The sequence below is a fragment of the Erithacus rubecula genome, assembly GCF_903797595.1.
Source record: "Erithacus rubecula genome assembly, chromosome: 10".
Lineage (NCBI taxonomy): Eukaryota > Metazoa > Chordata > Aves > Passeriformes > Muscicapidae > Erithacus > Erithacus rubecula.
Window position 1 is genome coordinate 1,794,741 of NC_136662.1, and position 26,312 is coordinate 1,821,052.

At 44.6% G+C, this 26,312-nt stretch overlaps 1 protein-coding gene across 1 annotated transcript in view; it reads right to left on the reverse strand.

The window, feature by feature from the left end:
• ROR1 (receptor tyrosine kinase like orphan receptor 1) overlaps positions 1-26,312 on the reverse strand; it is a 135,940-nt gene that overhangs the window by 39,880 nt on the left and 69,748 nt on the right. Inside the window, exon 2 of the mRNA XM_079314063.1 lies at positions 2,654-2,725. Within this exon, the coding sequence (XP_079170189.1) occupies positions 2,654-2,725 (72 nt within the window). The remainder of the gene's footprint in view (positions 1-2,653; positions 2,726-26,312) is intronic.

The window sequence follows — 26,312 nt, forward strand, 5'->3', positions numbered from 1 at the left end:
AAGAGAATCTCAACCAAAAACTTGGGAATGAAAAGCTTCACATGCTTCCACCCTCTGGAATGGAGCTTTTCCCACCACCAGAGCCCCCTTTTTCCCCTCCAACTTCACTCATTTCTCCTTATAGAATTAAATATTTACAGGATCATATTTTCATTTCTCTTTCTCCCTCGTGGCTTTCCCTCTGCACACCATGGTTTGCCAGTAGGGAAAGAGAGAGAAATGCTCATAGCTAAATCTCCCCTGTTTTACAAGTGATTATTTTTTTATTTTCTATGCTCAGTTTGTTTGTTTTTTTAAGGTTTTGGTGAGAAACCACCTCCTCCCTCCCATCAATCGTTGCTTTCAACAGCTCTTCACGGGTGGCTGCGTCTCTTTTAAATTCATTTCCTGCTAAAAAGAATAAACAGGCAACTGTTTAATGCTGTCGATTTAGCTTATTTAATAGAAATTGAAACCTGAATAGGGCTCAGTTGTAAGATAATCACTGCAGAACTCACCCAGCGAGGGAAAGCACCAAATTAAGTCATTATTTCAAAATGCAGAATATTATTCTCAAGCTGTTCCTCCTTCCCCAACACAGGGCACACACTGGAGGAGGAGATGCTCATTTCCAAAAGGCAGCAGGTAGAGTTGGAGCCACTTAGAGCAGGGCAGGGATTTAATGGGGCAATCTGGTTGGGAGCCACTTTCATGTGGTGAATTTAACAGGCTTTAAAATGAGTTTTTACTGGGACGCCCGGCGTGACCTCCTGGAATACAAGTGGATGTTTGAGTCCTTGAGATGCAAAAAGAAATGGGTTTTCTGCTCTGAGGTTTCCACAGCACGCTCAGCGTGTGCTTGGCTGGATCCAAGGTGGAGTTTCCAAGGCTTTGAGGAGAAGCAGCAGCTCCCACATGAAAGCCTCAGTTGGTGCCTGGGACAAGACAAAACCTGCGTGTCTTTGCCGGCAGGAGCCGCCCCTCTGACGAAGCTTTTCGGGCACAAACTCCTTTTAATCCCCGATGTAAATCCGTGCTCAGGTGTGGGAGCTGCCAGCGCTGGAAATGCTAATCAGCTCCAGCAAAGGGGCCGGGTAATCCCCCAGGAATGCGGGATTCAGCCCAAGAGCTGCTAATTGCCACATTCCTGATGGATTAGGAACAGGCAACTTCATTTTTTACCTGTTCCTGACAATATCCCCAGCTCAGGAGCAGGTGCCATGGAGGAAAGGTGGGACATGGTTCAGTCACAGAGTGGCAGCTCTGCTTGGGCTCTGCAAATCAAAGTTTTCCTTTCTCTGACATTTCTGAGCTTTGGAATGGATTTGTGGCTTTTTGGACTTTTATTTTCTAGGCCACTTAATTATTTCTTGCTTTCTGAAAAACCAAGGAAGAAATGTGGAAGGAGAGCAGGTTAAATGGGACATCAGGAAGAAATCCTTCCCTGGGAGGGTGGGCACGGGTGCCCAGAGCAGCTGTGGCTGTCCCTGGATCCCAGCAGTGCCCAGGGCCAGGCTGGACATTGGAGCACCTGGGACAGTGGAATGTGTCCTTGGGGTGGCACTGGATGGACTTTAGGGTCCCTTCCAACCCAAACCACTCTGGGATTCCATGATCTTGCCTGGGGGAAGCATCACCTCCACTTCTGCCCAGCTTTGGGATGAGCACAGCCCTGACCTGCCGTGATGAATCCCTGCAGAGGGATAACAAATCCATTCTGTCAGCACCCTCAGCAATTTGCTGGGATTTGGGAATTCTCTGCTGAATGACCACAAACTTTTCTCCCTTTCCCACCAGCAAGCACCAGCCCTTTGACTTTCATCTTCTCCACTGTGCCCTGGATCACAAGTCCTGTTCCTTCCCTGCTGGGAAGGCAGATGTGAAAGAACCAACCTAAAGTACCCAGAATTACATATTCTCCTCATCCTTAAGCACAGAAAACATATTTATGCATAAACATCAAACATTATGAACACATGTTCAAAAAAACATTAACAAAAACAGTTGGGAAAACCATCTGGGGCTAAATTCCACTTTGGGAAATTTCCATCTCAACAGTAAATGGTTGGAAATGAAAAGAGGTTGATAAATTGCACAGTGAGGGTACCTAAGAGCATCCTCAGAGATGCACAAGTTTGACTCAGGAGCTGCAGCCACTGCTTTGCAATGAGGGAATCTCAGCAATTTGCTTAAATTAGCAGTGTTTAATTTACAAAATGAAGGAGAATTATAAATATATATTTTTCTTATTTTTTTTTTACAATATATACCCTTTGGAGAGCTCCAAATTACACCTAATTACCACCTGCAAATGTATTTTGTATTATTAAAGCCTCAAAATTTTGCAATAAAACACATCAGGGCAAACTGAATGTCTGATGCTTGTGAATTTGGAGTTCAAATCCCAAGATCCACCAGAAAAAAAACACGTGACAGAACACCTTGAAATATTTTTGCCATGTGGAACATTTTCCTGGTATAAGAAATGAACACAGCAATCTCCAGAAATCACAGAACCACATGGAATTAAATATCAAAGGATCCTGAGGCAAATTAGGTTTATCTTGAATACTCCCTCACCCCCTTTGTTTGCTGCTTTGGTAAAGTCAAGAAAAATGGAGATTTTAAAATCTGATTTCAGGTGGTTTTGGAGGTTTTTTTTCTGCCTGCTTACCTTTATCTAACTCACTTGAGATGTTCCATGACGACGTGGGCATGAAATCAGCAACAACTGAGGAATTCACTCCTGGAAGGGGAAAAGAGAAAAAACAAGAGATGCTGTTAATATATGGATTCTATATCACCAGGAATCAAGTTGCTGTCACAGGAATAAAATGATTTGATGCTCTGTGCTGGCAGGCTGAGCCATCTGGGCAGCAGAAGCAGCCAAGGGGGGAAAGGCAGAGAGCCAGAGCTGGAGTTTGTTTTGCAATGCTGTTCACTGAGAGGCATCCTGCTAATTAAGCAACAAAGATTAATTAATCTTTGGGATGGACTTGACCCACCCTAAAATCTCCCCATGGGTTTTAGAGAGGTAGAATGACTCTGTGGTGGTAGAGAGTGCTGCTGAATGTGTTATCTATTAATATTTACAAGATATTTGAATTAATGTGCTCAAGAAGGGATGTGGTTTGCACACTGAAGTTAACAGGGCTTCTTGTATAAAAACAGAGCTGGAAGGAGTGATCTGAACCCCAGCAGCAGCTGCTCATTGCTGGGAGAATTCTTTACACTTTAAGAAAAAGCTGAATGGAGATTTAAGTCTGTACTGATATTTTAGACAGCAAATCACAGGTGTTAAGCCAGAATGTCCTGCCTCAGCTCTAGGTCACAGCAGAACATTCCCTGTATCCAAACTTCATCCAGCATCCAGGATTTACTGTAACAGCAGATCCACCTGCAGCCTGGGAGGCTGCTCAGACACCAGGGAGGGTTTTGGAGTCATCCTCCAGGGATAAATAGATTTTATATGAGCTTTAGGAGGGTTGTGGGAGGGTGGGAAGGAGGGGTGTGCACACACATTCCATGGCATGGGAAAACACTGCAGCTCCTCATTCCCTGTGTCCACCCAGCCCTGAGAAACCTGACCTGGAGCAGCAGGAGAGAAGGGCTGGACAGCACTGAGTGTGGGAGAGGGGATGTGAAATAAAATCAAACGGTGCTCAGGGTGCCAGTCCTGCAAAAACTGACTGGAAATGAACATCCACAGGCCAGTCCTGCAGCCTGGAGGGACTCCCAGGGCTGGCTGATCCCAGGGGTGCTCAGGGAAGGCAGGGTTGGGATGCTGGGAGTTGGTTTATTCCCTGATTTCACTCATAAAACATGGGACATGCAAAGATGTTCTTTATTTGATGTGTTGGCAACTCTTCTGTTTCATTAAAAAATGACCAGGAACTGTGAACACTCACAAAGGTGCCCACAAACCCACCTGGCTCAGACACAGCCAATGCCCTCCCTAGGAATAAAGCCTGGCTTAAAAGCCCAGCTGGCAGCCCTGCTTATCCAGGTCTGTGCCAAGGATTCCCAGGACAATCAGGGAATCTGGAGGCATTGGAGCTGCCCTGGGAGCACATCCTGGCCAGGGCAGAGCCCACAGCTGGGGACAGGCCCTGGGCACAGGGAGGTGGCACAGCCAGAGGTGGCACCAGCTGAGATTTTGGCCCACTGAGTCCATCCCTTCTCATTCCTGCTTTTAGTTAAGCTGAGCTTGTCCAACCCACATAACCCTTCTCTAACCCAAATTTTTGGGACCACGTGGCTTAAACTTGCAGGGTTTAAGGACAGAAAAGCAGATCCAGTGCTAATATTGCTATCATGGGGGATAGGTGACAAATGACCAGTGTCCAAACTCTGCCCAGGAGCTGCTGGGTGAGGTTGGGATGCCTGGTTCCCTTTCCCTCCTCACCCTCCCAGCTCTCCCATCCAAGAAACGGGACAATTCCTGTGCTAAAACCCTTCCAAGATTGGGATCTGAGTGATGTTGCTCCTGCTGGGACCAAACTGGTTCATCCCTGTGTCCACAGGCACAGCTCAAACCCACAATGGTTTGGGACAATGGTTCCCTCAGTCACACTCTGACACTCCACAGTGGGTTTTCTGCAACTGCTTTGGCTCACCTGGAAATATTTTATTATGAAGAGCCCACAAAACAACTGTATTCTGCCAGCAGGTAACACACATTAACCAAAATTAAACAGAAAGCACTAACAGCACTGTGACCACATGCAGAAATGGTTATTTCAAACCCCACAACTGACAACAATATGACCACTTGCAGTATTCTGTTATTTAAAAATACAGAGTTCATATTGGTGTTTTCTTAACCAGGCTTTGAAAACATGGCCATGAATCTCAGAGCAGGAACCCATCAGCTCAATTACAGGAGAAACCACATCAGAAGACCAAATTTTCCTATTTGTGGAAGTTCTGCATGTTGGTGATTTGCTGATATTCCTCAATTCAAGTTCCAAAGAAGGGCAAAGCACCTCTGTGCCCATAGTAAATACTTTATTTGATTGAAGGGAACTCACAGAGCAGCTACACCCTGAAGGAACAAACCACCCCAACGCAGGAAAATAAAACATCCCAGAAAAAAAGGCCCAGGTGTCATCCCTGAATTCCATTTCTACCTGAGATGACTCAGGATTGCTGAGCATGAAAGTGAGAGTGGTGCCACCTCCCCTTGGAAAAGCTCTGGCACAATTCCAGGTGAGTTCCCAGCCAGCCCTGGGAAGGGATGAGTCAGGGATTTGCTCACAGCATTTGGGGCACTGGAACAGACTTGCCCATCTGCTGCCACCTCTTCAAAACAGGATGAAAAAAATCTGCCTAATACAAGATCACAGAATTAGTGAGGTTGGAAAAGCCCCCCAAGATCATCAATTCCAAGCTGTGCCTGATCCCAACCTTCCCTCCAGCCCTGACACCTCCAGGGATGGGGACAGCAGCCCCTTCCAAGGCCTGGAATTCCATGGAATTTCCATGAGGAAATTCCTCCTAATATCCAATCTGACCCTTCCCTGGCACAGCTTGAGGTCATTTCTTCTTGTCCTGGCAATATCGCAGCTGAACTTTGAATGTGGAGTTTAAAAACTAATTTTTTACTTCTTAAAACTTCCTTAATGCCCAGCTTGAACTTGAACAATCAGATTTGTTTGGAAGAAGAGTCAGCCTGAGAAATGTGACCAGCAGACAGAGCCATTATCCCCTTTAGGTTGTATTTATCCATGGAATCATTCCAGATGAATGATGACTCTTCTTAACACTGGCAAGATAATTATCTGTTCCAACCTATTAAGAAACATTGGGTTTGAGTTAATGAGAAGTCACAACAGGCTGTGAAAAGCCAAGTAAAGTGTGTTCAAACACACTTCCCACGGAGGAGTTGGCCAAGATCAGATTTTATCACCACATTGCACAAGTGTGGAGTGAATTTCACAGGTCAGGCCTTGTAAAGCCTCTGTGATTAAATAAACTTCAGTAAGGTTTACAAAAAGCTGTACCTGCATTTGTAAGATGAACTAGAGACTGTAAGTCAAATAAAAAGAAGATAACTGAGATGACATCAAGCCCAGAAATAACTGAAAATTTTAATGGGGAGTAAATCTGTTGTACAGAAAAAAGGAGAGAGCAAAATGAGTCTAGAACTGAGGATATCCTGCTTGCCAGGCTGCAGAGCAGGAGGGATGCAGGGATGCAAAGTGGAACACACCCAGTGGAAGCAGGGCCTGGCATGGACCCCCTTTTCAAAGTGCAAAATGAGTCCTGTTAAAACATGCAAACAAAAAATTCAGTGTCTTCTTCTTGGGCATCCTTGGGCTCATTCTATATCCTATAGCTATACCAAATTTCCACAATAATTTATATAATCAGGAATAATTTCATTATTTCTGGTAGAAAATGAATGTGATTGCAATGTGGGATGCCCAAAACAGCAAGAAGAACTCCTTAGGTGTTTGAGAAGGAGTTAGAACTCTGAAAAATAAGATGAACTGTTCAGAATTCATGTTTCACATAAGAGAAAGTTTTTCATTTGCAAGCCTGTCCCTGGATCTGAGCAGAAATCCTTCCCCAAGTGAGCTTTGTTATCCTGAGAAGGAATTTGCCTTAGGAAGTGATAAAAGCCCAATTTCCCCAGACATTAAAAACAAGATTAGGCAAGACATGACTGCAGACACCAACGGGGAGTTATCCCACACTGGCAGCAGGGTCAGGCCAGGACAACTTCACAGGGGATTCAGGCTCAGGTCTTTTTGGCCAAATCACCCAGGAACATTTTAGAGCTGCAGATCTACCAGGAACACCAACATCCCCTTTAAAAAGGGGAATGAAATCTCCAGCAAACAAACTCCTCAGCTCTCCCACTTGGACAGAACTTCAGGAAAACAGGAATGGCAGATAAAGTTATACAGACTTAGAGAAAAGCTAATTATCCTAAGTGCTCAGTATTTTCTGCTTTTCTGCACATTCCAGACCAACACTTCATCTTTCCCTCTGTCTGGTTCCTACCTGACTGATCCCTTCCAGGATCTTCCCACACATCTGCCTCCTGGCTGTTTTTCCTCTCATTTCTATCTCCCTCATCTTCCTTTTCTGCCTTTTGCATTCTCTGTTCCACTGATGCTTTGTGAGCTCCCCACACGTTTCCATCTGATCTCCCCAGATATTCCATTTTGCAATCAGCCACTTTCCAGCCTCTCCACAGCCCACCCTGGAGCTGCTGAAGGAAATTTAGACAGTATGTAATGGATACAACACATTATTTACTAATTTTCTTGTCTGTTTGAAAGCTGGCACCATCCTGAAATTTCTATCTTTTATCTCAAATTTTGCTTATACCTTTAGTATGTGGAAGGATTTTCAGGCCATCAGTACCTCTCTGCCTGCATTAGAATTCTCCTCTTTCCAAAGGAGGTGGGAAATGTGAATACTTTGATCAGTTGAGTGAGGGAAAAGTGCAAGAAGATGGGGAATTGTTGAGCATTTCTGTTTTTAAAGTAAAAACAGAGAGTATGTGACACCACAGGCCAAACCCTGTGGATACTGATCCTCATCCCACAGGACAAACCTTCCATGGATTATTTAAAAAAACAGTCCATGTTAAAAATATATTCCTGCAAGATGCCTCCACCTTCCATGCTCAGGTGAAGCTGCTATTCTGGGTATTTTGGAGGATAAGAGCCTCCAGTTATACACAATAAAATCTGTCCCAGACCTTATAAAGCTGTCCCTGGTGAGGAGGGTGAAATGCTGCATGATGGCATTTCCCCAGTCACTTGTGCTCCACCTGGTTATTCCATGGCTGGAAAAGAAAAGAGAAAGCTGGTTCTGCCAAAACCTTGCTTGGGCAGATCCAGAGGACAGAAGTTTGTTATAAAATCAGAGAATCCCAGAATCCCAGAGGCTGGAAATGCCTTGGAGGATCATCCTAGTGCCCAATGCTCACCTTGTGCCCAGCCCAGAGAACTGAGTGCCACACCCAAGAATTCCTTGGGCATCTCCAGGGATGGGGACTCCAAACCTCCCTGGGCAGTTCTTCCAATCCTGACCACCCTTCCCATAGAGAAATTCTTTCCTATATCAACCTGACCCTCCCCTGGCACAGCTTGAGGCCATTCCCATCCTGTCCCTGTTCCCCATCCTGTCCCTGGGAGTTGTGCAGAGTCACAAGGTCCCTCTGAGCCTCATTTTCTCCAGCCTGAGCCCTTTTCCAGCTCCTCAGCCACTCCCCACAGGATTTAAATGATTTCTCCAGAGTTCCAAACTGTCATCACCATGTCTAAACTGCATTTTCTGCTGGCCAAGGACCCTCTGGAGTTCTCCAGGCTGCTCCACGCAGCCAAGGCAGAGATGAAGTTGTGGAGTGTTAATAACCATCAAATGGTTAATTTTATTCTAGCCCTTAAAATGTAAAACTCCTGCACATTTACCTGTTCTTAATCTGCAGTGTTATCATTATTGATAGCCCTGGGCAGGTTAATAATTGGCATTAGACAGGGAAATTTTCAACACCACTGAACAATTCAGGCTCTGTGGATTTCAAATACACGAGACATTAATTTCCAGCTTCAAAAGGGAGACGTGTAGGGCGCTGATTTCATTTAGTGCAGGACTGGAAATTGTTAGGAACTTCATTTATATCCCATCCCTTCCATCTATCAGAGCACCTCACCACTGCTACTGGATTTTCATCAGCAGGTCCTCTCTGCCTGGGAGTCTTTCTAAATCTTCAGGGCTGGAGATAAAGGCAAAGATTTACCCATTTAGGATGCACCATCAGGAATAATCCCTATTTATGGTTTCAGGGCAGGGAGCCAAAAGTGCTTCATGCACCTGACCCCTCTGCCCTCCCTTTTGCTGCAGATCTGCTCTGTCCCATGAGGATACACCAGCTTTTGGCCCAGAGGGGGGCAGTCACTGGGGATTGCAATAAAACCCACCCCAAAAGGCTGCTGGGGAGATTAAAACTCCTCAAAACCATAATTCTTAAGACATGTTCTTGAATCTCAAAGTCATCAGAAAATGACGTGATTGCTACATCCGAGTCTCTGCAAACTCTTCAAATACCTTTAGATGTTTTGGCAGCAGCCTGGTGCCTTCCTCAAGTCAGTATTTTTAGTAACTTGATCTTTGGCTAAGGTCGTATCAGTTAAAAATTGTTTTCTTCCGCGAGATGGGAGCCATCTCTCAGGAAGAAGAGGTTTTTAAGAGGCCCATTTTATATGCTAATACCTTAATCCTAAATTTCTAATTACCGCCCTACAAGTCCTTTTGATTGCAGCTATTAATTACAGATTATCATTACTGTGAGATGGATTTAGAAGTCACTGTGGAATCTGAGTGCACTCTGCATTACTCCAAATTGGGTCGTTAACAGTTCCACTTAAGAAGAGCAAAACACCGAGCCCTGGAGCAAGCCACAGCTTTAATGACAGGGAATGGAGAAAAGAAATGGCCACTTGGCCGAGGGCCAGCATTTCTCAGCTCACAGTCCAGCCTTTGTGCTTCTGAGCTGCAGGGATGTGGCCACCGTGGCTCCTCAAGGCACTTCAAGCAGACCTGGAGCATCAAATTCCTGGGATGGCACTGCTCAGATGGACCAGGAATGATCCTGCACTGCTCAAACTCACAGCATCTCCCAGTTTTTGTAAGAATTATTATTTGTCTTCTGCACAGTCTGAAATATGAGGGGTGTGGAGGGAAGATATTGGAGGAACACGGTGTTTTCCTGCCCATAAAAAAGATCTTTTCATGGATATGGATCCAGAGCCTGGTGGATCCTTGGTAGTTGTAATGCTGCAAGTCAGGCAAACTTGCAAAGGCTGGGAATTTGTATAATAAATGAAAATTTCCCATCTCTCCAAACCTAGCTGGATATTTTTTCCCATGCTCTGAGCCCTTCTGGGTATCTCAGACTGGCAGAAAGAGAGAAGAGAAAGTGGAAATGGGATGACTGCAAGAGAAGAAAGCTGAGAAAAGCAGGAAGGAATGACTGGAGGAGGCTGGTCCAGGAGTGGATGTGACAAGAAACAGAGGAGTCACAAAAACCCATTGGAATATCGTGAGGGAATGGAGAAGGATGTCCTGGGGCACAATTAAGTGAAGATTCTTCAGGAATGGTGAGGAAGAGTCCAGGGAGGGATGAGAGGAACATTGGGAGGTGACACTGTGGCACAGCAACACCTGGATTGTGTGAGATGAACGTTCCCTCCCAAAAGTTTCAGAACCTGAGAAGTTCTGAGATCCCTCCAGAGCCTCCCTTGCCTTCACATCCCTGTGACTCCACAGCCCACATTTACTCATGGAATTTGCTTTCCTGAAGGCATCAATGCCATGCATGAGGAATTTGGGGGTCCTGCCCCTCTCCTGGCACAGGTTCCCGTTTATTTCCCTCCCCAGGCAGGAGGAGCTCTGCACAGACGTGTCTGCAGATGGAGGATGGAGTGGCTGGATGGGGCTTTGAGCTGCACCTGCTGACCTGTCCCTGGCTTCCATCAGTGCCACTGCACTAAATCCACCACAAAGGCTGGAAAGAAGGCAAAGGCAGCCAAGCCCAGGGAGGGCAAACAAGAAATCATTTACATCGCCCATAAATCGCAGCACGCCGTAACTCCTCGCACCTCAGCGCCCGGGGGCCACAGCTGACTGCAGAGGACAAGGAGACCAGCAAGCCACAATTAAACCCTTATAACCTGGGAAGAAAACTCCAGCAGAAGGCTGCCATGTGCAAATCCACCCCTGCTTTTTTCGAGCCCGATAATTATTTTTGTTGCGGCGACGAAAAACGGGCCCGTGTCAGCTGATGAATTAATGGGAGGGCCTGGAACAATTACTCCTTAAACACACAGAAGTGTCCCTGCTGCAAACACTCTCCCTTTCCCTGCAGATCCTCGTGGAATGGGGCAGCCTTGCCCCATGACTTATTGGCTGCCCATGATGGAGCAGTAAATGCTGCCTGTTTGATGGCTGCAGCCTCATGCCTCGGATTTTACATGATTAATGCACAAACTGCCAACTGCAGCCAGAGGCTGGAACACAAGGCCACACTGTGAAACCTATGCTAATAGAGCACAATTTATATAAAAAGGGGGGAATGTAAATATTTAACTGATGCCAGAGCTGGATGCTTTGGCCAAGCTGGGACTGAGCTACATTGATTGTTCAGGAGGAGCTTACACCCTAAAACCCACACAGGCCTGATACAAGAAGGTGGATTTAAAACTTCACTTCTTCTGCTAAAAGTCTGTTTTCTTAAATTTGGCTTCAAGTCGAGCAGATGCCACTTGTAAGAGCTGCTCCATGTGTGTGTGGAGAGCTGGGCCCAGCTCAGGTGAAGCAGTGGCAGGATCTTGACCCTCATCCCCCAGAGATCAACACCAAACCAAGGCTCTCCAGCTAATTTGTGTTTATTAGCAGCCTCCAGAGAGGGCAGGGGCTCTGGGAGGTGAAGATTGAACTCTTCTCCTGGCTCTGGGTTGGGTTTCAATCACAGCACAGCCTGTCCTTGTCCTGCCCCTTGTCCTGCCCTCCTGGCACTTCTCACCCAGGCAGCCAACAAAAGCAATTCTGCAGGTAATGAGTCTGCACAAAAGATTTACATCAATGCTTCAGAGGTTTCTTTTCAATCCTGTCATTGATGGAAGGAGTTAATTGATTCAGCCACAGTTACAACTTGTTTGCTGTAAGAAAGTTTCCTAAATCCAAGGTTCAGCAGGATTCTGGATTCAAAGACATCAAGAAAAATTAAATCCACACTTAACCAAATTTATTTTCACTGCTGCTTTCGGGGGAATCTTAAGTTTCCTCAGTGGCTGGAGCATGGTCTTGTACTCCCCATGATTTCCAAGGATATTCCAAGGATATTCCAAGGATATTCCAGGGAATCCCATCCCATCCTGGGCATGCAGAGCTCAGCACTGGCAACCTAAATACAGCCACCAAATCAATATCCTAACCTGACATTATACAGCAATCCTGCACTTCCCAAAGCTCAGCCAGGGCTGTTTCCACCGGTACAAAAGAACCTCTTCTAAAAAAACACAATTAAGACGTGGCGAGCCTTCACCTTAATTACACCCAGCAATCTGTGGGTTTGGTGACCCCGTAATGGCTTTGCCACAAAACCCCAGCCCACAGCCTCTAAAAGTTAATAACCTGTAGAATGGGAGATCACCGGGAGCAGGGCAGAGCCGGCTCCTCCAGCCCGAATTCCCCCAGCAGCCGGGGAAGCCTCACGGAAGGATAAACCACTGATGATTTTTTTATTAGCTCAACAAACAAGAAGCTCGGCGTTTGGTGTGGTGCTACTGCAGAGCCACAGGGATTAGGTTTCAAAGCCGTGGCGACTGCCGTGCTTTAAGGAACTCGTTAGGCTGGAAATGGATATGGGCTCCCTCTGGAAGGAAAGGCAATCCAAATAAACAGGCTGAGCACATCCAGAGGAACTTCCAGGGGACCCCAGTTCCTTCTCCAGGGGCAAAGCCCAGAGCGGTGCCAGGGTTTGTGGAGTTCAGGGCACCCCATTCTCTCCCTGAGGAGCAAATCCTACAGCACTGCCAGGGATTAGGAAATTCCAGGGATCCCCTGTTCTCCCCCAGGAGCAAAACCCACAGCAGTGCCAGGGATTAGGAAATTCCAGGGATCCCCTGTTCTCCCCCAGGAGCAAAACCCACAGCAGTGCCTGAGTTTGTGGAGTTCTAAGGGATCCCCTGTTCTTTCCCCATGAGCAAAAAACAGAGCAGTGCAAGAGATTAGGAAATTCCAGGGATCCTCAGTTCTCTCCCCCAGGAACTCAAAGCCCAGTGCCATGGTTTAGGAACCTCTAAGGACCCCATTCTCCCCATGAGGAGCAAAACCCCCAGCAGTGCCAGGGATTAGGAAATTCCAGGGATCCCCTGTTTTCTCCCAGGATCAAAACCCACAGCAGTTTCAGGGATTTGAGTGGCTGCTCCCCATCCCTGTTCTCCAGCCCCAAGGAGAGCAGCAATCTCAAACTCAGCAGGTGATCAGAGTGAGTGGCTACCAAAATAAGCCTGGCCTAGGGATGGTGCTGAGATCAAATGCTCACACACTCATTTCAGAGCTCAATTTCACTGCTGCTTCATTCCCATCCCTCGGAACTGGGAGCATCCAGGAAGATTCTGTAGGGATTATTTACAGGGCAAGGAAAGCACAGCTTCCAGAGCAAACATGACACTGGGAAATGGGGATGGTGGAATGGCCCAGAGAATTCTCCCCCATTTCATAGGGAATATTTACAGCCTGCTCCTCCAGCTTTTCTCCACTCATCTGTAACAAATTCCCAAACCTCTCTTTGTGGTCAAGCAGATTTTTCTGCTGCTTTTCCAGTTTCCTAAAGTTCATTCCCAGCAGCTTCAGCCTCTGCTTTGCCCCATTCACCACCATGTGCAAGACCCCATTTTACCAAAACAGAAAATCCTGATGGGTGAAGGATGGAGAGAGACCTTCCCCAAGTGCAATTCTGATCTCTTGAGGGAGGATTTTGGGGAGGATTCCTGCCTGGGAGATACAGAGCACTGATTGCACAAAGTTTAAACACTCCATCAGTGATAGGGGAAATATGTTGGAAATATGCATTTTTTATTCTGGCAACTCCCTTATCACGTTCAAGATTCTGGTCAAATATCACCATCTAACACCTGTTTAATTTAAATTAAAGTGCTGAAGTAACCAAACTCCTTCCCCTGTGGCATTAAAAGACTAAAATCTTTCCACTCTTTAACACATGGATGTTCAAGGAATATTTGAACTTAATCCAGATTTTACTGAGATACTTAGAAAATCAGTTAATGATTTTGGATGCTGTTTCAGGTTTGTGCATGCCTTTAATCCTTCTGAAGCACAGAACTGCCAAGTTGTGTATTTTCTCACCCAAATTCCCAAATTAATTAACTCTGACAGGGGGTTTGTGTGCTGCTGTTATCCACAGTGTTTATATAAAGCCAGGGACAGCAGATTGGAGCATTACAGTAATCTTTTAAAAAATTAGCTATTAAAGACTCAGGAGAGGCATAAGAGAGGCATAAGGTGTGCCATGGCAGGGGGTGGAACAGGATGAACTTTAAAGTCCCTTTTAACCCAAATCTCTTTGGGATTCTCTGATTTTTTTCACTCCCTGCCATGGGCAGGGACATTTTCCACTATCCCAGGTTGTTCCAACTTGCCTTTGGATGCTTCCAGGGATGAGAAGTCCACAATCTGTCAGAAATATTCTCAATTTGTGCCAAAGGAACAGGAGCCACATTCACAAAAAGATGTGATTAAAGCAGGACTGGATTCCACAGGGAGGAATATTCTGGATACAGGGATCAAATATTCCTGCTACATCCAGGCCCGCTGGGATGGTCCACAGCACATCAAGCTAAAATTATTTTTTAAAAAAGGGAGTTATTGCACCAATCTACCTGAGCCCTCCAAAGACATTGTCAGCCTGGAGTTATAGTCACCTTCAGTGTCATTTCCAAAGCAGTAAATGTAATTGTTATTTATTGTCAACAATGATCAGAATCTCTGTTACACCCTTCTAGGATGGAATTAATTATTAAACATACTTGGGCAGATTTATACTAATGCAAAGCTGAGCACAGGGATGTAAATGAGGAGTCATTTTTGCAGTGGGGTGTGTGAATCCAAGAGACCAATCTGGAAATGAGTGACATGAGCTGACAGCCAAACCAGTCTCCTGTGAGCCCTGGACACTGCCCTTCCCAGTTTCACCTTCCAAGGAAGAACACAAACTCCTCTGAACATTTTACTGTGTTTAAACAAACTTTGAGAAATTGAATCAGAGATATCCTGCCCATTTTGTGTCAGCTCAAAGGTGAATTCTTACCTCCCAGCAATGGGAAGTGGGGAATGGGATGAGGCACCTGGAAATTTTCCAGCTCCACCTGCCCCTTGCAAGGCTCTCCCTGTATCTGAAGCTCTTTAACTGTGGCAGAGGAAAAGAAACACCCTCTACTCACATTTCCACACTAGAGCAGCACCTCAAGGACCCTGCTGGCTCCTCAGAACAAAAAGCTGATTTCTTTTCCTGGCCAGCCTCCAGAGATGAGCACAGGTGACCTGCTGGGGCCAGGGCCACCTTGCCAGCCCTGGGTGCAGAGCCACCAGCTCTCCCCCTGGAGTTCCTGTCCCTGTCCATGTGCTTCTTCCCAGCTCTGGGAGGGCTCCCCCTGTGCTCAGGGGAGCTCTGAACAACACAGAACACAAACCCAGGAATGCCCCAAGCTTTCAGTGCCATTATCCCTGAGTGCCACTATCCCTGACTTTGTGCCAGACCCAGAAAACCTGACCACAGCTCCAATGGATAAACACTGAGCTGCAGACACAGGAATCCTGGCAACCTCAGCTTGTATTTATGAAAAACAGTGCAGGTGGGTTTACATTTCAAATAAATAGCTACAAAAATCCTTCAGAACCCTTGGAAGTCAGCAGAGAGCAGTGTGGTGGGATTGGCTTCTCATGTACTGGGTTCAGAAGGAAGTCCCAGTGGTCCCAAGTGTCACTGTGATGGGAAAGAGCCAGGCTGGAGAGAGGCCAGGAGATTCCCTGCCCTGAGTGATTAAACTTGGAGAAAAACCAACAGACAGCAAAAGAAAAGAGGAATTTTCCCAGGGACACGTTTGATTTGAGCAGGGATTTCTCCTTAGCAATTAACTCTTAACAACAAATTAATATTTGTGTGGCCCCTGCCCTGAGTGCAGCCCATGGAAAGGAGTGTCTGGTGGCACTGGGATCAGACAGACATGGAGGAATGTGCTGGAATTGGGACTGTTTCAATTAGCACTAGTGATGCTGCTGCCTTTATTTTGTGAAGAGTCAAACAGAGCTCCAGGGAAAGCAGTGTGGTTTTTCAAGAGGCACTTGGGCTCCAGAAAAGCTGCCACTGAATTAGGAAATGCTGAGCACTGCTGAGAGCTGCTCAAGTGCAGGAGAAGTGCCTTACAAAGCTATTAGCTCACCACTGCTCTACAAGCTACAAGCAAGGAAAATAAAGGCAGCAGAGTAAAAGCAAAGAAAGGCAGAGAAATGTTTGAAAGCCCTTCCAAGGCATCACAGGCTGACAGGCTGCAGCCCCTTTCATCTGCTGCAGGCCACTTCAGCAGGCTCCAGGATTTAATTAAATGGAATGTTTATTTACACAGCTCAGGAGAGGGGCTGGGCAGCCACCAGAGCCACCTCACTGAGCTTTATGGACTGGAGTTTGGCAGCCTGGGGCATAAAACAAGGCCAGGATTGCTGGAATTTGGAGTGATCTGGGCTGGTGGTGTGGGCAAGAACCACGATTTTACCTGATGCTTGGTTGGGAATTTTTTTTTTTTTTTTTTGGAGAATTTGGCACATCAAGAACCTCCTGCTGTGATCTGAGACACAAAAGAACCAGGACAGCAAAACTCCAGCAGCACCCAGGGGCTGATCCCCACATTGCCATTGTGGAGAATGGAATGGAATTAAATGCAATGGAATTAAATGGAATGAAATTAAATGAAATTCAATCCAAGGCCATGAAGTTTGCTGGTGGCACCTTGATAAAGTGCAGAGTTGGTGAGCTCCTGCAAGCAGCTGAGCCCCAGCACAGGTTGCAGCTCTCACAAGCACCAAGGATTGCTCAGCTGCAGGATTTGCTTTGGCACAGGGCAAGGACAGCCTGGCACCACTCCTGTGTACTCAGCAATTTTAGAATCCCAGGGTTTCTCCTGCACATCTAATAAGAGCACTCAGAGCAGTTTCTGGCTGGGTGCAAAGCAGACAAATGAGGAAAATTAAGACTTTTGTTTTCACTGGGCTGTCAGTTCACATTTAGCAGTGAGGCTCGAGTTCCCTTGCTGCTCCATCCTGGTTATTGTGTGAAAAATGACACAAGGTGCTGGGATTTCAGCAAGAAACAGACCCTAGTGACATTTTATACACAAACATCTGTATTCCTCAAAAGGTGGATGTGGAGGGACAGGAACAAAGGAGCTCTCCCTTCAGATAACTCAACCAGACTTGCAGCAGCCCAAATTCATTTATCAATTTATAGATTCTGCTTTCATTGCCTCAGATTGTGATTTCAAGGGCTGCTCTTCACTAAACCTGGCTTTAAGTATGGATCCCAAGGATGCCCATGGTTATAGCCAGGCTAAGGGAGAGCCAGGGTTTGTCCAAAAAGGAGCAGAATTGGGGATTTACTTCACTGACCCCTTCACTCAGCTCTGACAGGAGAAAAATCTGCCATTACTGCAGAAATATCTGGCATTCTTTACCAGAATACAGAAAAGAACATTTAAGGAAATAATTTAAACCCAGGGAGCTGCTGTAAAAGAACAATTATTGTTGTACAAGAGCAATTATTGGGTATTTCCTCGTGCTCATCCTCCCTTTAAATGAGAAAATTCCTCAAGTAAAAGCAGACACTGGAGCAAAGGTTTTTCTGTCTCTTTTCCATGCACTGCTGGAGCAGAGTCAGCTGGTGGCACAGAAAGGGGGGATCTGGAGTGAAAAATGCTTTAAGTTGCATGGTGCAGGCTCTGGAAAACCCTACACAGACTTTTTTTTGTTAAAAAAAGTCAGGAAAAAAAAAAAAAAAAAAAAGAGAGAAAATTAATCCTTGAAAAATAATCTTCCAAATAAACAGAGCAGCCTATGGAGAAGGGATCAGCACAGAGTTTGGAGGGAGCACCAGAGACAGTCTGAGAATGATCCTTTCTTTAACAACATGTGACCTTCCACCTTAATTCCTTATTAATTATTGACTTTCTGTCTTTGAGAGTGATAAAAATGGCAAATACCCCCAGACATAAAGGAAAATGGTATTTAGGGGGAAATGGAGATGACACCCACAGCAAAATGGTAATTTCAGCAAAATATCCGTGTTGAGGAGTTGTGACCCTGGTTTTGTGTCAGCAGCTCTCACATGAACAGAAATTCACCTTAAAATATCCTTCCACAGCCCCAGGTCTGGTATCTGATTGTACAACCACTCACTACCACAAGCTCTGCAAAAAATAAATATAAATCCTGGGAAGGGAAAGCAGTGTTTCCATCTTGCTTTCCTATTCACATTTCTGCACGTTCAGAAACACAGTGAGTGATACAAATAATCAGCATAAAAATGGTAACTGCAGGTAAGTCACACAGAGAGAGGAGGAAAACCAAATTAACACAAGTCCAAAATTGGAGTGATAACTGCAGATCTAAACAAAAACAAAGATTTAGTTGAAGTGTTCAATTTTTAAAAGATTTACTGAGAACATAATAGCAAATATGGTTGGAATCAGGAGCCAAAGGGACTTTTTTTTTTTTTTTTTCAGCCTGGAGAGAGCAAGTAGTCTGTTGTTCCTTACATCTGGAACAGTAGTAATCTATTCCTTAAGCCTGAGCAATCAAATTACTCTAATTTTCTGTTGTCTTGGCTTGAATAAATATTTTCAAGACAAGTTATGTTAAAAATATGCACAAGCTGACTGCACAGTGAAATGTGCTTAACATCTGTGCTGCAGTTTAGTGGGGCAAGATGGAAAGGTATCCCAATGGAAAGTGACTGCAGAAAAATCACTCCCTTTCCACTGGAATTAATAACCTACTAAAGAATAACTGTTGGACAAAATAGGGGAATTTAAATGAGTGATAGAGAAAGAGATCTAGAAATAGAATATACAGAAATAGGGAGAAAATATATGTAGGAATAAGGGGGAAATTAGGGGAAAATTAGACTAAAAGGGAGGCTGGAATTCCAGCTGCACAGGAATAAATCTCAAAGGGGTGGTGAGCTGAAAATAAGAATTTTCCATCATTTCATGGGATCCAGCTCTGGTTGGGCTGATTGGGCAACTGGGGGGAAAAAAAAAGTGAGAAAAGTTTTAGGGGTTTTCTGCCTCTCAAATCCCCTCACAGACCTTGCAGGTCTCACTCCCCATGAGAGGAAGGGATTTGGATTTTTAGGAAAAAAAATGGAAAATTGGGACTTTCTGATTGCACAACCAAGAACTGAAAAATTCTGAGGTGTTGAGTGAAAAAACACTGGGCAATAATTATCATTCTTATTCAAATTTAATTAATTCTGGCCAATAGTTGCAGGGAAGTGCTGCCACTTTTCCAGCAGATGGGAAAGCACAGGATGCAAAGCTCTGACCCTGAGCACCTCCAAGGGCAGGGGATGAGGGGAAAACTGTGTCACATTTGGGATCAAAGCCCCATGTGCTTCTCATTTTCCCCTCTCTGCATCAGGGATGGGCTGACAGGCATTTCTTAAACTGCAGCAGCACTTCCAGTCTGAAACAGGTCACTAAAAAAAAAAAAGTTATTTTTCATTTCCAAGGCCCCACTTACATTCCAATGGAAGGAAGAAAATGAAGGCACTTAACTCTTTTTCACTAAAGCAGTTTTTCCCTCCCATTACTTTTTCCTGCAGCATTAGGACACAGAGAATAGATCTGGGATGAAGATTTTTTTTTTTTTTTCCATGAATTGTCTTTTGGCATTTTTCATTTGAAGAAGACTTGGAATGGTTTTCCTCTAATGGGCAATGCCTGGTTGGAATGCAGATGTGCACATCTGTAGGTATTTATTCCTGCTGGGAGGGTTTAAAAGAATAAAGAAAAAGAGTTGATGGTCTCCCTTCAACTTAAAATTGGTTTAAAATCTTGGTATTTTGAAAGTTTTTGCTGTCTCCTCTCCCATTTAGATGTTTGAGCTTCCAAGCTCAATTTGAGCTCAAATTCACAATTCCAAGCTCCTTCCTACAAACACAAATGTGGGTTTGCTGTCAACTTCTGCACCAGCATTCCAGCAAAACATCAGGAAACCCAAAATACCCCAGGAGCAGGGGGCACATCCCTTCCCAGGGATGCCTCTGCTGCTTTCAGACCCACATTCCTCCAAGAGGGAAGGGAGTGCACGAGGAAAGCCAAGAGCTGCAGAGTTTCCTCTGTGCTTTGAAGAGAGAATTATGTCTGTTGAGATAGAGAGTAATTGATGTTGAAAATGCACCAATAAATTAATATCACAGCAAAGCTGAATCCCAGGATTTATGGGAATGCAATCCAGGCCTTTTGGTAAACAGATCTGAAGTGCAGATGATGGGGGAGGATAAGAAATACAGAAGCTTGGGTTGCTTCCAACTGAGCAGATTAATGTCAATATTTAAGAAAGCCCCAGAGAAAAAGGAAAAAAAAAAAAAAAAAATTCAGCCATCTGAAACAAAATATTGTATTGTGCAGGGGCTGGTGGAAAATCCAAACAGCAAAATGTCATCCTGCTGCTCTTGAAGTTTGAGTCCATCAATGGCATGGGAGTGCCTTTCCTTGGGAAAAGTGAGGTTGGAAGTGCCTCTCTTTGGGAAAAGTGCCTCTCTTTAGGAAAAGTGCCTCTCCTTGATTAGAACCAGCTCCCACATCCCAGTTTTTCAGTGGCTCTTGTGTGGATTCCTGCATTTGTCCCAAGTTCATTCAGTTCCTGGCTGCTCCAGATCATCTTCAACTTTCCAACCTGGAGTATTTTATTTTAATACCCAGTTTCATGCCCTGTTCTACAATGTGTGGAGATGATTAAAAAATTCTACATTAACCTATTCAGATAATACTTAAACTCCACTTTAAAACCTGCTGAGTTTCTCAAATATTTCATTTCTCCTTTCTCAAGCCTTTCTGCTCTTTGAAACACACCACAGCTTTGAAAGAAGCTGCCTATCATTTTATTTTTCTGGTTTTAGTCTGCTAATATCTTTGTTTAATTGGGGCTGAGCTGAGCTAATTCTCTGTAACTGATCTGGGTATCATTTAACTCCTGTGGGTGTAAACTTCCCCCTTAAGACAATTCTAAAATTATATTTCTAATCCTCTTATCTCTCCCTTCTATCATCCATCTTGCTTGTAGGTTTTCTGGAGAGAATGATTTAATTATGAATGAATTCTTTCCATTTGGATTTGTTTATTTTTAGGAGAGATAAGTTATCTTCCTCTCCATGAGAGACAGCAATTAAAATATTTCTAATTATAAATTGGAGAGTGGTGCAATTCCAAGGACTTTGCTGGTTGTTTGCTGGGGTGGCAGAAATAGAAGTGATGGAATCATATTGGAAAATTGATGAGCCTGTAAATTTGAACATCTTGATGAAAGGATAGGAGCAGGAAAAGAATTGCAGAATTTGTGGAGTAAGTCCCAGAGGGCCTGTGGAGAATTACCAAGGATGAGCCAAAGCAACATCCTGAGGGGCCTCACATCAAACTTCTCCCACTTTTTCCCATTTTAAGAGTTGTGGTTTTATTTGGAGCCTCTTTTAATCCAAGAACTTTTCTGCTCTGTGCTCCAGGATGGGGCTGTTTCCCTTCAGTTTTTCCAAGCTGTTTTTCTGCCCAAGATGCTGTTTTTGCTGGTGCCATCATTCCATTAATTTGATGCCTTGACTTTTATATTTTTCAGAATCTCTGCTCTGAAAGTTCATATTGGGTGTTAGTGAGTTCTCTTCACAGGGGAGTGACAAAACAATTCCTTCCCAGCTGGAGAATCAAGGACAATTAAACAGCAGTGAAGGGAAGGGGCAAACCAGGGGCTGAGACTTCATAGCCTGGGGCTGTGCTTGGATAATTGACCCCAATATGAACCAAAACTTATAAAAGTGTAAAAATGATAAGCAGGATCCATCCTGGATTAGATTTGGGTGCAGCCCTGGCCAGGCTCTTGCACTGCCCAAGGTGAATCCTTTCAATAAATTCCTATTTTATTCCTTTTGCTCTGCCCAGTCTCTGTCCCAGCTCAGCTTTTCCAGGCAAAAAAATTCACTGTCCACATTCTGATAATCCCTCCCTTCAAAGCTTGGGGAAGGAGCAGCTGGAGCAAGGGCTGTCCAGCAAAAAGGTTTCCAAGTTTCCAAGCTGGCTTCCCTTGAGAAGGAGGATAAGCAGGGCTGCACTGGCATTTGAGATTTACTGCAACACCAATCCCAACCATCCTCTGGAAAAATAACTCCAGGATGTTTTGTCTGCTTTTGCTGATGCACCTTAAGGAAAGTTTGAGCCTTTTCAAGGTGGTGATGTATTAATTAAATGGTGAAAAAAAAAAAAGCTTTAGTTATTCATGGTCTCTTTCTCAAAAAAAAAAAAAAAAAAAAAAAAAAAAGGGAAAAGCGGTATTTGTGTTGTTAATGGAAAAGGAATTTAAACAGGAACTTCTGGGACAAACTGTCTGAAGTTCTCCTATAATCAATATTTTTTTACATAAACAAGAACCTAGAAATAACTCATATTTATAAATATGAAGCATTTCAGAAGAGAGTTGTGAACTGTGTGTGTCACAGCAGAGAAGATCCATGGATTTTCAATTAACATGCTCCATTCACCTAACAAATACACTGTGGGATGCTCATAAAACAGATAAAAATGGACAGGGATTTCCAAAAATTCTTCCTTTCAAGCTCAGGAACTAGGGATCATCTGGTGTTCTTGGCATTTCTTTGGGTTTTTGTGGTTCTAGTCCCTTTTTAATATGGACCCTCTTACAGCTGAGTATCTCATCACAAACTTAAGTCTCAACTCAACTTAACTTAACTTTACTAAAGTTATTTAAAACCTTTGACCCTCTGAGTATTTCTAAGGAGTTCCAAGGATGGAAAAGCTCAAACCATTCCAAGTTTCTCCTTCCATTGAAATGTGGTTCATTGATCTGAGTGTCCCTCAGAGTTTGATTTAGGGGGAAAGAGCATCAAAAGGGACTTTGGTGATGGAAAAAAGGCCTTGGGGAGGTTCTTTATGGTGGGTGCCCTCAGTGGAGGAGGGAAAGGAGAGGTCTGGAAGATCTTCTGCTTCATCAGGGAGTGATTCCATCCCTGGCAGTGCCCAGGGTTGGGTTGGATGGGGTTTGGAGCAGCCTGGGCTAGTGGAAGGTGTCCCTGGGATGATGTTTAAGGTCCCTTCCAACCCAAACCATTCCATGATTCCATGATCTTGCTCTCACTGGGATTTCTGTGGCACATGTAGCATTCCCAGGTTGTCAAACCCTTGCCTATGGCTCCTCATTGGGTGAGGAACTGTGGACACTCCAAGGCACAGAATTGTCCTGTGCCAAAAAATGAGTTTCTCCTGTTCACCTGGAGCTTTGAATTGTGCCATCCAGAGACCTGCTTTGCAAGAGGCAACTTAAATAATGAAGAATCTTCTCCTTTTCCCTGCTGCCAAGAAGCAGCATCAGAAAAAAAATCCAAATTCTAGGAATGAACCTCATGGGCAGCCCAGCACGGGCTCTCTCCGAGATGTCACATTTTCCTTCTTGCAAAATGTGCTTTTTTTACATCTACCATTTGCATTTTACATTTTTCACATTTACCAACCTGCTCTTTCCCAGGGCATTCACAGAGTGTGGGGTGGTTTGAAGCCTTTGACACCCTTCCTGTGATGTTGGTGGCACGCTGGATCCAGCTGGTCCCTCTCTGCCTCCTCCTCCTCCTCACCCTTCCCTCTTTGTGTGATCTCTCCTGGAAAGTTTCCAGCGTCCCTCAGTGACTGCTGTGACTTCAGCAGGGCTGGGATATGAATTACATTTCATTAAATGTCACGCTGAAGTGCTCAGGCACTGATGCACAGCCTATTAGTAGCTTTAAGATTTCAGTGTTTTGGTGGGAAAGCTTCAAAACTGAAGTATGTTTTCTTTGGCCAAAGCTGCACCATTAGATGCAGTTTCTCCTGACATTTTCAGAATTGTTTTATGGCTGTTTCCATGGAGGTCGAGGAGGAAATGGCTGTTCCAGGAATGCCTCGATAGCATCCACAGCAACACAAAAGGCTGAGTTATGGAGCTGCACTCTGGCCAGGCTGATGGTGTGATGATTAACAAGTTGTGCTGCCACCAGGGCCCGAGCTGGGAATGCTGCAGGGAATATTCTTGCTAAGCCCAGCTCCAGTCACTGACCCAGCATCTTCCACTTCATACATTTCCCTGCATGCCCAATTATCAGATTTTCTTCCTCTCTGTTTCATCAGTCACAGTCATTACTTGCATTGTTTCCTTACCAGCTGCCAGACATCCAGAGATCAAACGATGAACCCCCACCCTCCTTTTTAAATTTTATTTTAAAGAAAGTGACTCTGCTTAAGGCTTCCCTAAGAATGGGGATTGTAAATTTATTACCTTCACTTGCTCTGAGGAAGCTGTTAAAGGCATCAGGAAGCAGCCAGATAACCAAGGCCATAAAATACTTTAGAAATTAATGAATGAAAGATGGGCTGAAGCCACAAAGTGTGGGTCTGGTTCTGCTTTTTGAACTTGTGCAGAGTTCACAGATGCTCATGGGCATGGCTTTTATTCCAGAGAGTAAAGCACCAGTGCTCAAGTTTAGAGCAGAATCAAACTTTTCCCAGAGCTCAGAGTTATCCCAAATCTTTGGGTTTTGTTCTGATACATGGCTGAAATCATTCAGAAATGTTGTGAGCTGGGAGCTGCTACAGCTGCATTTTGTCAAGCATTTCCTGAGACAGGGCTGGAGAAAATATCCCTGGTGATCTGCCACCAGAATTGCCTGCCTGAGGGAGCACTGAAAGGGATTCATCCCTCCTAAAAGAATCCAGGATCTGGATAAAGAAACCCCAGGAAGGGGAATGGATGGAGCAGTGATCAGGCAAAATCATGGATCTCAAAGCAGTGCCCACCCTTCAGTCCTCCTGAGCTGAGCCCTCCAAGAGCACCTTTCCCAAAAACAGGAGAGAATTTGAAGTCTTACCAAGTTCTGCTGAATTCAGAGAATTCTCTGTTGATTCCACAGAATGGAGAATCACAGATTGATTTGGGTTGGGAAAGACCTTAAAAGATAATCCTGTTCCAACCCTTCCACTGTCCCAGGGTGCCCCAAGCCCCTTCCAGCCTGGCCCTGGACACTTCCAGGGATCCAGGGGCACCCACAGCTCCTCAGGACAACAGATAAATAATTTATTCCTTGAAATTGAAATCCATATTTTTCAAACTCCATTGACATCTTTTATTCGAGGAGGGAGAAATAAATTCTTTGTGTCACTCCCTATTTCATTATTCAGGAAGAGAAATAGCCCTGGAGGGAAGGATGGGGGATGAGAGAGCTCAGGGACATCCCACACCCAGATGTGTTCAGTCCATCACACCTGCCCACATTCCCACCTCCTCAAGGTGCCTTCTCTCCTCAAAAAAGAACATTTTCAGAATAAAACACTTTTTTTGTTTCTTTTCCACACCATCCCTTAGACATCCCCAGCAGCACAAAACTCACTATTCATTTTTCTCTTCCAGTTCCTCTTCCAAACTCAGCTGCTAACTGGGAAGTTTCCACTCCAGAGGTTCCCAGTTTCCCTAAGCACAGCCCATGGGAGCAGCAGGGACAGCCATGGACCACCCACAGCCCAACAGGGCAACTAAAACAGTTTCTTACACACACAAAAAATAATGTCCCACAATTATTTGATGTATTTTTAGCCTCTTTTAAGGCACTTCAGCAGCTGGGAACAAGGTGGGAAGCCAGAACTGTGGGCCAAGATCCAAAATGCATTGAAGGCATCAGAGCTTTTCCATGGATTAGCTTTGGATCAGGATTGCTCCAGCTCTGAGCTCCTCCACTAAACTGGTTTTGGGATTATATTCATGGCTTGCTTCACATTTCATACATGAGCTTTGAAGAGTTACACCCAACAAACATTCTAGGAAATGAAGATTTATTCACAGAAAAACCTGGGTAGTAATAAATCTTATCCTTAAATGTGCAGAGCAGAGGATGAAGATGAGAAGAATTATTTTACACTTTATAGTGCTTTGAGCTATAATTTATTTATAGCATCTATTTGAACTGAGATTGTCCCAGAGAAGGAAAAGGACAGCTTAGCTCAGCTTTAGATGATAGGTCAGGCTTTTCAAGCACTGTCTGGAACTTTTTAAAATTCAATTTAATACCAGGCTCCAATTTCTCTGCACTCTTGAAGAATAATTACAGAAATAAAGGACTTGTTACTAAATTGCTGAACTTTGGGATACAAACCTGGGTGGGGAAAAACTGTAAAAGTAGAAATAATTCAGATTAAACTAAAAATCACATTTTTAATGAATTGGGCTGCAATGTGAAGGTACTGAGTAGGAGGGTTAAAGGGGATATTGGGGAGGAACTGCTCCCTGTGAAGGTGGGAGGAGCTGGGATGGAATTCCCAGAGAATCTGTGTCTTGGAGCAGCCTGGGACAGTGGAAGGTGCTGGGATTGGAACTGGATGTGCTTTAAATTCCATCCAACCCAAACCAGTCCGAGATTTTCAGCTCCTAAAGTGCACGATGGGCATTCTGTAATTACCGAGATTTGTTTAATTGATGCATCCTCAGGAATTCCACCC